General features: G+C 39.4%; 2 protein-coding genes across 6 annotated transcripts; one reads left to right on the top strand and one right to left on the bottom strand.

The window, feature by feature from the left end:
• Positions 1 to 8: 8 nt before the first annotated feature.
• Positions 9 to 3,930, bottom strand: c1h22orf23 (chromosome 1 C22orf23 homolog). 5 transcript variants are annotated; one of them, XM_026302868.2, is made up of 7 exons: positions 3,579 to 3,930; positions 2,506 to 2,594; positions 1,753 to 1,815; positions 1,271 to 1,444; positions 1,003 to 1,140; positions 649 to 749; positions 9 to 404 (listed from the first exon to the last, which is right to left on the bottom strand). In XM_026302868.2, exons 2-7 carry the CDS (start codon positions 2,585 to 2,587, stop codon positions 255 to 257), a joined length of 708 nt encoding a protein of 235 aa, XP_026158653.1. In that variant the 5' UTR covers positions 2,588 to 2,594; positions 3,579 to 3,930; the 3' UTR covers positions 9 to 254. The 5 variants fall into 5 exon arrangements, with proteins under 5 accessions (XP_026158653.1, XP_026158654.1, XP_026158651.1 ...); XM_026302869.1 differs by lacking the exon at positions 3,579 to 3,930 and adding an exon at positions 3,201 to 3,226; XM_026302866.1 differs by lacking the exon at positions 3,579 to 3,930 and adding an exon at positions 2,947 to 3,191.
• A 1,108-nt stretch (positions 3,931 to 5,038) lies between these two features.
• klf1 (Kruppel like factor 1 (erythroid)) lies at positions 5,039 to 7,696 on the top strand. Its single transcript, XM_026302864.2, has 3 exons — positions 5,039 to 5,388; positions 6,270 to 7,110; positions 7,229 to 7,696. The coding sequence occupies exons 1-3, from the start codon at positions 5,314 to 5,316 to the stop codon at positions 7,402 to 7,404; spliced, it is 1,092 nt and encodes a 363-aa protein (XP_026158649.1). The 5' UTR covers positions 5,039 to 5,313; the 3' UTR covers positions 7,405 to 7,696.
• The last annotated feature ends 6,422 nt before the right edge of the window (positions 7,697 to 14,118 follow it).

Below are 14,118 nucleotides of genomic sequence, written 5' to 3'. Positions count from 1 at the left end.
CAAAGGAATAAAGTAAATTAATGCAAGTAGCTAATCTTTATTGTGAATTGAAATGCATTTCATGCCTGATAACACAGTTTGGTTTTCACACCACAGCTGCTTATACAGTTGAAGCACAGCGTGTCAGCGGTAACCTCATTCCAAAATCACACTCATTTTATCATACTTAATATCTATTTATAATATGAACTTGTCTTAGGAGTCTGTGTAGAATGGTTATGACGTTATACTACTTGCACCTGATTTCCAAGTATTCATTCAATAGCAGTGGTCAGTTCTCTGCTACTGTCTTTCAAGTCCATATTTTCTGTCGTCTGTTTTGCACTTGCCTCTTTCTTCTCAGACGTCAGTGTATCCCTCTTGGGAAGACAGGCTCTGTCCAGCATCTCCAGCTCCCTGATTTTCTGGATTGGAATGACAGAACACAGGTTTAAAGTGCAATTTCATCACAAAGGGAACAAATAATACTCTTCTCTGTCAGAGTGTAATGAATGTGATCTGAACCTAATACCACTTTAAGGATTTGTTTACTTTGCTATTTGTCAGCAACTTATTTATACATAATGTTAAAGTAAATTCATTCTTTTTCAAAGAGGAGCTTAATTCAAGCAGTAATATGAGCTAAAATGTGAACCATTGTGTGTTTACCTGTGATATCTCAGTGTTGATGATGTTGATGTACCGCTTCTCCTGACCCAGAGAGGCCATATCTGCCAGAAACTGTCTTCTTTCCTCTATCTCATCCAGAACTACAAAAGGAACAAACCCATGAATATAAGTTCATGTAGCACTGGTTATATGTAGTCAAGCAGTATTGCACAAAGCAGAGATTACGTTAGGCTGAAATGAATAGAAACAGACTATTAATATGATTTTTGTTTGAACCTTTTCATGCTCTTGGTAATAGATGAACTATGTTTTTCTACATGTTGCAGTGCAAACATGCTCACTGTTGTCTCAGTTACTCTAAACTCTACATCACTGGTCTGCAGTCACTCTCACCTTCTTGGTACCGGTCTCTTTCCTCTGACACTTCTGGTTTATGACATGCTGGAGTATTTTGATAAGATATAGATGTGGGTTCTTCTTGTCCAGTTGCCAAGATATTTTGAAGCCTCCTCTTCTCTTTCTCTAAGTCTCCTAGGGTGAAACAGAGAAAGAATAAGCGACAAGAATACTGATTGCTATCAGAATGCAGAGAATAAAACAAAAAAGGGTACAAATTTACCCAAATGTAATCTGAGGCCTGTCAAAAACCATAAAAACATACGTATAGGACCCGGACGGAACTTTTCTCTGACGTAGCTGCTCCCAGAACGACAAGATTCGGCACTGCGTCTTTGAGGCTTGCCTGGAAGGAGTCTCTGGACAGGTTTACTGATTTTAGACTCACGGAGAGAAGCTGACAGTGTGGAGTCAGAGGTCAGTGGCAAAGCTGCTCCATCTGTGGAGGTAAAATTTAAAAAGCTTTGTAATGTGAGAATAACAAAATGCAGTAATGATAGGTATTTAAAACAGCATGTTGAGGAAATAGTGCTACAGCAGCAATCACTAATCTATTTGAATTAATATATTGCAAATGTGTGGCTAGTTGACAGTTTGATGTAAGTGTAGGAATCAGCAGAGAGCCTCAATTATTCTAAAACCTTTAGGCCACATTACGCTATTTTTACAATATGTCATGTTGATTATTATCTTGATTATTATAAAGTATCAGCAATATATCCCAACCCATCATCACCTCAAACTTACTCTTCAGGCATTCATTGATCTGTTTTCTTTGGTGGTTGGTGAGTCTTGACTCATGCATCATAACTGAACACAAGAAGAGAGCACAATGAAAAACACACATCACAGTTCTACACAGTGATAGATGTATACACACCTGTGTACTTGCATATGTAAACATTTATGTAACTTACCAGTATGTAAAACTGTACTGTATAGAGTACTGTGCAAATGTTTTAGGCACTACAACTACATAGGGGATGCTTTTAAGATAAATTGTATAAATAGTTTTTCATCTATCAGTTAACTTCATACAAAGTGCAGTAAAGGGAACAAAACCTAAATCTAATCAGTATTTGCAGCACTCCCCTTTGCTGTTAAACCAGCAACAATTCTCTCTGGGTTGACCTGCACACTCTTTCACCTGGTACTTTGCAGCACCTTGGAGAAGCTGCTGCAGTTCTACAGTAGATTCAGGCTGTCCCAGTGTTTCTGTCTCTTCATGTGACCCCAGACTGACTCCACACTGCTGAGATCAGGGCTCTGTGGGGATCAGACCATCTGCTGCAGGACTCCTGGTTCTTCTTGCCTCTGAAAATATTCCTTAGTGAACTCTACTGTGTTCCTTATGGGCTTGTTGTTCTGCACAATGAACCTGGATCACTCAGACACCTGATGGGTGTTATGTGATAACAATTTCAAACATGTAAAGTGCCTAAAACTTCTGCACAGTACTGTGTCTCTCTCTCACACCTAACCAGGCATGCGTCATCTCACCTCTCAGCATGTCCTGGGTCTCCTTGCTGTACTGGGTGGCTCTGGGGTTGTTCCACAGTCCCCTACCAGAGGAGGCCTCCATCTGCAACCTCAAAGATACACAGCAGACATTACCCACAGTTCCTGGGTTTCTGTAACACTCAAAGTCATAGTTCTAATTTTTGAATGAATCATGGTTTAATTTGGGAATTTGAAAAAGTGGTTTGATATTTTCAGTTTCACAGCTTTAAGGCCACCGCGGACAGACCGAGCTTGTAATATCATGTCCAATAAACACCAACCCTTCTCCCAAATACTAAAATGTAGCTAAACCTAAACTAGCTAACTCTTTGCTAGCGGTGTTGCTACGTGGCTAACAATAACAACTCAATAACTGGCTGTGCACGAAAAAAGCGTATTAGAGGAAGACACACAAGTTGACAAAACATCTCAGCGACGTACCGTAACACCAGTCCTTCGTAAACACACTTGGCATTGACTATTTTAGGTTGACTAGCTAGTTAGCGTTAACTCCAAACTGAAGACCGGTGTTTTCTCCAATGCATCGTTGCTATAGCAACCAGTTAGCTGCTAGCTAGCTACATGCTGCTACGTTAAGGCAACGTAATGTTGTTTCTAACGTAACTATTTTTGGTTTATCTTTTTCTTTTTAATATATAAACAAAATACTGTTTTATTGAAGGCCTACTCTGTACCATGCACCTTTCCATGTCTTTACTAAGGTCGGAGACGCACAGACAACACTTGCGCACTAGATGGAGACAAAGTTTATTTTGTTGTTAGCTACTTCCTTTAGCGCTAAAGATCACATTAAAGCTGAATATTAAATAAAACACTTAATATACAGAAATGTCCGCGGGATGTGTATGCATAAAAAAATGTATTTTTCCCTGTTTCACCCCAGATTCTCCAATTTATTTACGTTACTTTTTTGATACTTTAAAATTCCCAAATGGCACAGGTATGACTACACACAGCACAGATCATCTCTACTTCGTTTACTGGGTTAGTGTCATAAAATAAGTGCATCACACGCCTACATTCAGTTAGTTTAAGGCCTTTTGGAAGTGAACCTTTGTTAAATAAGATATGTAATGTGTGTAAGGCCATAGAGAGGCGGCTCTGTGAAGCCTTCAGCCTGCGTAGCGGACGTCTTGCGTAGTCGTCCCTCAGAGGGATGGAGCCTTTATCAGTGGCGGGCTCGTCATCTGAGATCAGCAGCAGTCAGGGGTCCATTATCTGTGAAGACAGCAGCCTGCCTCTACCCCATGTCCATAGATAAACAGCAGCCAGAATATAATCACCTTTCACACACAGGTCTTCTCAGAAGTCTGAGCAGCACGTCTTCACTAGGAAGACAGAGACCAACCTGTGTTTGTGTGTGTCTGTGGAGTGTGTTATAACTATTAGCAGCAAAACATCAGCCGCAGCATTAAAACCTGAATCCTGAAATGTACTGTATATTGATGTGTATGTGATTATGCTTATGTGTTTACTTTAGTGCTCAGCATTTATCAGCTCTGATCGCTGTTTAAATGAACAATGAATTTATTCAAGCATGCTTCTATCAGTTCTCCATACGTCATATTGATGTGATGTGTCCACATGCTTCACCATAAATTCACCAATACTCTGTGCCAAAGCATGCTTTATTAGATACTGGCCAGTCACCTGATAATGGTCAATAACCTGTTTACTTGTGAATGAGAATGAACACAGACAGTATCCAATTACTGTTGGAGGGTAATTTTAAAACTAGAATCTAACTACATTGTGTTGTAAGGCTAAATAATGGTTAAATTATTACTAACCTTTAAATTCTGCTTGTATTACTTTTTTGATATTTAGGGATGTAGATATTTACTGCATATACATATATTTGCTTTTCTTTATGATTTTTTTTTTTAATGTATTATTTATTGTAATTTTTAATGAGCAAGAGTCCCTCTCCACATTTTCTTGGTTTGCCGTTTGGTTATCACGATGTCATGTCCTGGTGACTTTACAGCTATTATATATTAGTCTATATCATTTTTAAATATTTGGTGAATGGAAAGCATTAACAATTATATTCTAAACTATTATCTTGTTATTGTTAACTTTAAAAACTAAAGCTTCCTAATGCAGTCAGTTTATATTTTTCACCAAATACCAAAGCCCATTTACCTCAAAAAGAATATGGCCTATATTAAATTAACAGGGAAACTGATCCAATCAAGGACTGCAGCAATAAATTAAGACTAAATTAAGGATTAATATTTAGTTATCAGACACTATTATAAGTACAGTGCTTTTAGTAGACAAATAGTTTGCTTTTTCTGGGTGACATCATGCATCAGTTCTCATCAGCTTTCCTCAGGGCTGATAGTTTGCTCTGAATCCCACACAGCAGGAGGATGGTGAGTTGAGGTGAGATAGTAGAGTCTTAGTGATTATATGTAAACAATCTTATGGGATCAAGAAATAAAGTTAGCTAAGTGACTCTCATTCTATGCTCCACCTCCTAACGGTCAAAACCTACATGAAAAAGAGAGATTTGAAGTTAGACTTGCAGCTGACAGAGAGAGACAAGAGAGAGGAGGGAGAGATAGCAGGGGAGGTATGGAGAAAGGGAGACAACAGCTTTAAGGGTTTTAATACTGAGTGGACTGTAACAGGGGTGAGTGACCTGGTTAGCTGGGGTTTGACTTTATATTAGCTGAGGGTAACAGAGTCATGAAACAACCCATAAAATAAAAAAGCAAAAAGAAAAGAGAAACTTCACTGCTGCTGCTGCCACTGTCAGTCGACGTCGTTTCAAAGTGCTTGATGGCTGTTATGCAGGTTGTGCTCCCTTCTTTCAGCTCCTTCTCCAGCCTCGCTCACTACAGTGACAATATGAAAGTAAGTGCCATGTTGATTCCTACACAATTACAGAAGTAGAAAATAAAGATTTGAACAACAACTCATGAATTTCATGAATGTTTACCATATTTTGTTTGTCTATATTTTTGTGCTTATTATTTGTACATTCCATAGATATATTTGGCTTTACATCACTTAATATTTAATTGTCTGTTTAGCTGTTGGTGATTTGTCTCACATGACCCAAGTTTCAACTTTTACATCACACCTGCTAAAAAAAAGACATTTATGTTTTCTTTCTTTCTAAAAGGTTAAAAAGGCATCCAAAGCTTTTTTTTATGCTGGTACATCAAACATGTATCAATACCCTGTAAAAAGGGGTTTCTGCAAACACCTCTAGCATTTTAGGTCAGTAAAAGGTTGGTCAAAGTTACGTTATTTGCAGCATGAATTCTGATGAGGTTGTACTCACATCGAACATGCTTTCATTTGTTGTTGGTAGGGGATATTCTTCCAGTTTTGGATGACATCTCACTCTTATTCCTATGGCGAATGCACTTATTTTAAGATGCTTTGGTCAGAATTGTCTGTTAATGTAACAGTAAAACAGCAACAACAATGTAACTAATAATCTGAAGAGGTTTTGCACTTTAAATGTTCATGTTCTGACTCAGTTGATGTTTTAACAGACAGAAACCCATCTTAATGTAGGTCCTTAGTGGCCACAAAGCAGAGGTAGAAGAAGTACTGAGATCCTTTACTCAAGTAAAACTATGTAATAATTACACCAAATTACAAATCAAGTCAAAATTCAAAGGTATTAGCAGCAGGTAAAGGTGAATATAGTCATGTGAGTACTAATTTAAGACAGACTTGGAAAAAAGTGCATCTATACTTTAATACTCTCTAATCCCATCTAGGTGTGGAAGTCTGAGGGTGGCTCCTTTCCTCTGGACTCTCTAGGCAACAAACTATCAGCAAGCAGCTCTGAGCAGCTGCAGGTCTCTCAGCAAATGACAGATGAGCTCATGGATGATGACAGCAGGGCCTCTTGGGACATTGAGTTCCTCCTGTCTGACTGGAGCAGCCCATCGTCTGACCCCAACCCCTCTCTGGACAACAATGACCAGCAGCCCCCACAGCTCGACCAAAACACAATGTACCAAGAGGCATGCGTGTTTAAGGACCAACCAGGACTGGAGCGCCTGCAGGTGAACAGTGGTGGCCTCATGGCTGAGCTGCTGTCCCCTACTGAAACCACAGTGTCACTGCAGCCAGAGCTGTACCACCATGGTTATAATGACGACCAAATATGTCGGACTTCACTTCCCAATCTACCCAATGTAGATCAGTTTGGCTTCCCTCATGGAAGCAGAGGAAATCACAGTAAGAGCGCAGCATGGGACTTCAGCACCTACTATCCCCAGCAGCAGCCTGTCATGGTGACCTTCCCTAACAACATGTTCATCCCACCTCAAGCTGTGACCCCAGACCCTCGACACTACAGCTACATGCCCCACTTTAATCACAATGCCAACCTTTTCTGTGACTACACTCCCAGCCAGGTCACTGGTCACATGTCCCTTCATCAACAACCCCATTTGGTTGGACCCCAGCTCCCTCATGCTGGGCTAGAGGGGAAGCGAGCTCGACGGGCCACTGGGAAAAAGAGGCCTGCCATCCACAGCTGTGAATACCCTGGCTGCACCAAGACCTACACCAAGAGCTCACACCTCAAGGCTCACCTCCGAACCCACACAGGTAAAGCCCTCATGATTCACAACAAAAAAAGTCTGTCACAACTGTTCTCAGAAAATGATTTCATTTACTTGTTGATTTGCTGTTGATAATCAGCATGACTTTATTGTTTATTCATCAGGAGAAAAGCCTTACCACTGTTCATGGGAAGGCTGTAGCTGGAAGTTTGCCCGCTCAGACGAGCTGACGCGTCACTACCGCAAGCACACAGGCCAAAAACCTTATGAGTGTGTGCTGTGTCAGAGGGCCTTTTCCCGCTCCGACCACCTGGCTCTGCACATGAAGAGGCACACCTGAAGCTCACACTCATAAACACACAGACACACATGCCAATGATATTGAAGTTTTTTAAAAAAAGAAATTAAACAATATTCTTCTTCTTAACCAATTCAGTATTTGAATTTGAGACTCACTGACCAAGCATATTAAAGTAACATATAAAAAACCACAGGTTAAAAATAAAGGCCCCCAGGAGACTTTACACCATGCTGGGTGAAGATATTTCATGTTGTAATTAGCTGGTTTCTTGTCCACTTTTGCACAAATTTAATTCACGATCATCAACATGTGAAATTCTCCTTTTTTAAATAAAAAAAAAGATATCCACTGTTTCAAGCGACAACATTTTAAAGAGTTCCCCATTGACTTAGCATTAAATTTATATAAAATCGTTTTACTCCTGAAGAACAGTTTTAAAAACTTATCAAAATTCAAGAGCCCAAAGATATCATTAAATGGCGCCTACATTACCCACAATGCTACATGACACAGTGACACAATGTGGGCATGCAGACAGCAGACTTGAACACTAACAAAAGACCTGCCAAGAATGTGTTTAACAGGAATTGTAATAGTGTATGCAGTAGGAACTCATGGCTCGCATAAGGTGCTTTTAGACTAGGTGAGCTTTTTCATAGTTCTTAGAGCCTTTGGAGGAAGTTCCCCTTGCCGCAGGAAGCACTATAATAGTTCTCAGAGAGCTGGTTTGGGGGACTTTACTAATTTGGAGTAAGTACTTTTAGTAAAAGAGGAACCACGAGTAACCTACATTTACATTGATTCATCAAACACTAACTTAAGCCAATGCAGCATCAGCCACTGGCATTTTAAATGTTAAGTTTAGTGGTGTAAAGAACAACTTTTGACGTGGAAAAAACTCACAAATGGGATGATGCCGATGCAACAGAGAGATCTTGATGGATCAAAGATCTTGATGGATCAAAATGAAATGTGAAAATTGTCACCAGCGTTACTGTTGAATGTTGTGCAGAAGTGACATCTCTATAGTAACCCTCAGCCGGCTACCGTTACTTCAGAGTTCCTACTGACAGTGCGAATGCAAACAGATAAAAGGCCCTTAAGGTTTTTAGTTCCTGGGTATGTTCCTCAGTGAGATAGTTCCTAGAACTGGTTCCCTAGAACTGTTTGGTCCAAAAGTGCCAATACTATGACTGCTTAGCTGTATCACTGCTCAGATGACCTGATATCTTTACCCATTCAAGTAAGAACTTTACTACGCTATGTAATGATGATTGTAATGATAAGTATACGATTATAAAGTAAATGTGGTTTATTATGTATTTTTGCCCCATAATTTTAGGTTTGTTTGGCAATTTTTAATTGAAGAAAAAAATGTTTGCTTTTTACTTTTTCACCAAGCAGAATTTAAAGCTGTAAATATTTGGCATCCTTCTCAGTTGTACAATATCTTCTAATAATTGCAACGTATTTATTAACATGATCTTTTTTATCAACAGAAGACAGTATATTATTGTACAATATTTTTCTATTCTCGAGTGCTTTAACGTTGTTTAATTATTATTATTGCCTTAATTTCATTAAAGACCTGTGATGCTGTAAAACTAGCTCTCAGTGTAACATGATTTATTCAACAGCGGATCTTAGAACGTGAAGTTTTGTGGCTTTAATAAGCCTGTGTGAAGTTTTATATTTTAATGAACATTTTAATTACTTTGCTTGTGTGTGTCACAAGTCTGCACATCTTTTTACAATGAAAAACCCCATCCATCATCTATACCTGTTTACCCTATCTTAGTGTCACAGGGATCTGCTGGAGCCTATCCCAGCTCTCTCTTTGGGTGAAAGGCAGGGGTCCACCCTGGACAGGTCACCAGTCCATCACAGGGCTACATAGAGACAAACAACCTCACACACTCACACTCACTCCTATGGGCAATTTAGAGTCACCAATCAACCTGACATACATGTTTTTGGACTGTGGGAGGAAACCAGAGTACCTGGAGAAAACCCACACAAGCACAGGGAGAACATGCAAACTCCACACAGAAAGGCCCCTGCTGGGTTTCAAAACAGGAACCTCCTTGCTGTGAGTCAACAGTGTTATCCACCAAGCCACCATGCCACCCTAGTGAGAAAATCAAATTTCTAAATATGGCCGCAAGCGGCAATGATGAGCCCGAGCACCTCTGGTGCCACAAGCTGTGACATGTCGCCATCTAATATTGCACCTTCACATTCAGTGAGCATTAGATGGCCTTTGCACAACTCCGCCCGCATGTGCTACACACACCACAGTGCCCCTTGGTTCTCTGGTTCTTCCCCACCACCAGTGGACAGTGACATCCAATTAATACCAATGCCAATGTGAAAAAGTGTAAATGCAAGTCCAAGTGGCTAATCAATACTAGGGTCAACAGCCAAAAAGAACTATGAAAAAGCACTGTAAGCAGTACCTTGATGAGATGCAAAACCGGTGCCACAGTCTTAATAGGATCATTTAATTGGCAACAATGACAACATCAGACCTGAAAGACAGGTTTGCACAATGAATAATTTTTATGTCATTTTATAAGGAGTGGATTCAGACAATAAAACCATTCAAATTTAAGAAGTATCTAAAGTTAACAGGTAAAAAATATAAATATTGCACCTACTAGCCTCATTTTGTGGGGTGTTTTAATCAGCAAATGTGTTATTTAATATGCATATTTGACTCTGTTATATATTACCCATTCTTCAATGTCATTTATTATTGTTTGCCAGTAGTATCCAGCTATAACTGTGTCTATGATGGCCCTGCTGCCATTCTGATTCCCAGTACCAGGGTTTTGGGGCAGCCCATGAGAACAAATGTCTCCTCCTCTGACAGCACATCTAGACGTAGATACTGTCTACTGAGGCCAGTGTAGAAGAGTCTGTTGTCTGTTGTAAGATAATGTTGCTTTTGTAACTGCACGGAGGTTCAGAGGTTCAGGTATAATAATAATCCTTATAGAAACAATGAGGCTTTGCACCTCCGGTGCTTGGGCCCTAAAAATATGAAACTACAGAGTGTATTGTCATCGTTTGGTCTTTAGGTGGCATACTTCCATTGTTATATCAGTCCTCAGGCCTGCAGGCTGAGAACAGGAAGCTGTTGACAGTTGTGTGTAATCTGGGTGAGGCTGAGGTTAGGATGAGAATCTGTTTATGTAACTCAGCTCTCACTGACTCATCCTGATTATGTCAGATGATGAAGGTCGTCATCACGTTATGAAGCTCTCTTCTCGCTCAAAGACACATTACACACGCACAGGCATGGACAGACGGCCTACAGAAAGAAAAACGCAGCGAAAAAGCAAGTGCAATCCCAGTCACAACTCTCCGACATTTTCACCACATACTTATTCAAACACAAAAAAATTAATTTGCACATATTTGTAGACATCCACCAGAGCTCATGTTGGGTTACATTTTGTTAAAGGAACAAGCAAATAAAATCACAATAAATCCTATAATATCCACACACAAAATCAGCTTTTTAATAAAACTGACCTGTGATGATGCGATAAGATATAGTTTTGAAATTGTTTCTTGTTGTTGCTGTGTTGTCATTACAACTTCAACAAGGTAACTGAGAAAAGTTTGCATTTTGCTTGAACAAGATGAGCTTTAAAAGGGCTGCTCTCGTTAGGGGTTGCCACAGTGGGTGAATTGATCCACATGATTGATTTGGCACAGGTTTTACAACAGATGCTTTTCCTAATTACTAACTTAAGGTTTGAAAGAAGTAGGTATTTAACAGGAAACGTGCTGTATACAACAAAACTCAGTACGTCTATTTGCAATATAACAAAAATGTTTCATGATTCAAAATGGTATTGTCCTATATTATTATTGCATTTTACTTAACTTGTAAGTTGATTTAAAACAAAAAGCAAAAATCAAGTGTTTTTAAAAGAAGAATAAAGTTCAAAGTATGGCCTGATCAATTCAACACAACACCTGTGGAATATTTTAAAAGAGAAGGTAGAGCAACAAAAACCCTTCACCACAGAGAAGGTGGAAGAAATCATACGTGAATAATGGCACAGCATCTGTCCACAGATTTATGCAGCCCTGGCATCATTCATGCTCAGAAGGATCAAAAATAAACATAAAAAAAAATAAAATGTATTGACTGTTGTTTCCCTTTATTCTGAAATACAAACGTTTCATTATAGTTTCATTTGCCATGGATTTCTGTTTGTTTGAGTGGCTTCATTCTCCTTGGGCTTTGACTACAAACAAATACAACTTGGATTAAATAGATTTGTATTGGTGTAACATTTTTAGTGATACAGACCAGAAGGGTTATTTAGTTTTGTTGTATACTGTATAATATTGTCAACCTCAAGACGGACAGTTTGAAACAATGCAACAGCATCAGAGATATTGGCTTTCGTGACAGATTGTCAGTGCAAAGTATTTTCACCTCTCACCCGACCAATTTTGTAACCTTACAAACACTCCAAAATTAGATGTACTATCACAGCTATAATTGGCCTCTTAAACCTACTGATCCAGTGTGGTGTGATAACGAATGAGACAAAAAAAAAACAAAAAAACCCAGTAACATAAATAGTGCACACTAACATCAGCAAGACACCATTGCTCTGCTCACATTTGAATATACCTGAAGTAATCCAGCTAATGATAGTGATACAGACATACTCTTTAAATAAGCTGTTATCCACTTAGACTAAGATAGCAAGATATTCCACATCAGTAGATAAACCCACAATGCTTCATTAACAGGTTAGTGATGTCATGAAGCTCCATCTGCAGCATGAGTTTATTTTAGCACAGCGTTCAAGAGTAAATACTTCGGGATTTACAGGTGACACGGGGATATGGGCGGAGTTATGACCTGTAGTAATCCAAAAAGAACAATATATTAATCTAATCAAATGAAAATCCCCTTTCTACTTCCATTTTCTACTTCTTCCTGCCCTGTTTACATCATAGTAGACACCTAAGGAAGGTATCGTGCAGGCATTGTGCATTCAAAGCATAACTGAAATGTTAACTGAAGCATGAACAAAACATGTTTATCATGAAATACTTCTGACCACATCACAAAACTAAACTAGTTAAAGGTGAAAACTTTCATTACTATAATGACTGTGATCAGGCCAAGGCTTAAAAAGCATAATGTGTTACAATCAAATACCCAATCCAATATTGGAAGTTTTGCTTGCACTTCTTTTAGCAAGTGAGAGTAAAGATCGGAAAGTTTCATTTTTTGTAACTCCCTCCTACAAGATAAAAAATGATTAATGTAAAAAGCTGTTTTAATCACACTGATGGTTTTATGAGAGAACCATTTCCTTCTTCCTTGCCAGATGGAGATGCAGTGGAAAGAACCATTTTTCATCAGCATGGAGAGACAAGAAAAATTCCCCCATTGCTTTCTTGTTTTTCTTCGTGCACAAATGCAGAGGAATCAATCTGTGTATGTGTGTGTGTGTGTATATGTGTGTGTTTTCTCCACAGAGAGGACATTTCAGGACACTTGTTTAACCAAATTAAGGAGTGAAAAGCAGATAAATAAAGATAGCTCAGATGCCAATAGTGGTAATAAAATAATGAGCTATCCATCTATGTAATGCATTTAGAGTTTTATGAATGCTTATAGAGAAGTGAAAATACAATTTGAAAAGCTTTAAAAAATTTTGTATTAGGCTATTAAGTTACTTCATTTCCTCATTAATTTGTAGCTCTATGAATCACATGCTTTTGCGTTTACTTTATTTTGATCTCTGTTGAGTCAGAAGTAGCTCATTTAATCTGTGCACACCAAAGAGAAACTAGTTTCAACTCTGACTTTAATCTACAACTGTCATGGCTTTTTAAATCATTTCTTTTAAGTTAGTGGCTGTTAGTTAATTCAATACAAATGTCATTTAACTTTTTTCAAACTCTGCATTGTTTCCTTGTCCTGCAGGCAAAGACACACTGTGGCATCCTGTGAATATTAACACTGTGTGAACATAACAGAATGACAGGATTACTGGGAAGAAGCAGGGACATCATTTACACAGAAGAGCCATCTAAGTTCACCAAACAACCTTCCACACATGCAGACACCATTTAATACACAATACTGTAGAGAGCTGTGCCTCTCCAGTGAGGATCTATAAATGGATTTTCCTTGCATTATTAAACCCTGCTACTTCAGGACCAGCCTTTGAACTGAGACATCCGTCTGGCTACATCTTTTTTTTGTAGGGGGCTACACATTCACGAACAGAGTCGAAGGAGAGACGAGGATTTCTAAGCAGTGTGTTATTGTAGTGGAGGGGAGAGACCAGCCGCCCCTGAACCGAGCTGTCCAGGTTCAGGACCCAGCTCCTGCAATCCTCCGTCGTCCGGGGGCAAGAAGACACCTTGGCATTGAAGGACACAAAAGGACTGTCCTCTGGTTTGGCAGCACGGTGGATGAGTGGTTAGCACTGTTGCCTCACAGCAAGAAGGTCCTGGGTTCGCAACCCGGCCTTTCTGTGTGGAGTTTGCATGTTCTCCCTGTGCTTGTGTGGGTTTTCTCCAGGTACTCTGGTTTCCTCCCACAGTCCAAAAACATGTATGTCAGGTTGATTGGTGACTCTAAATTGCCCATAGGAGTGAGTGTGAGTGTGTGAGGTTGTTTGTCTCTATGTGGCCCTGTGATGGACTGGTGACCTGTCCAGGGTGTACCCCTGCCTTTCACCCAGAGAGAGCTGGGATAGGCTC

This window comes from Mastacembelus armatus, chromosome 1 (assembly GCF_900324485.2).
Source record: "Mastacembelus armatus chromosome 1, fMasArm1.2, whole genome shotgun sequence".
NCBI classification, from domain to species: Eukaryota; Metazoa; Chordata; class Actinopteri; order Synbranchiformes; family Mastacembelidae; genus Mastacembelus; species Mastacembelus armatus.
This window is presented reverse-complemented; position numbering and strand designations above follow the sequence as displayed.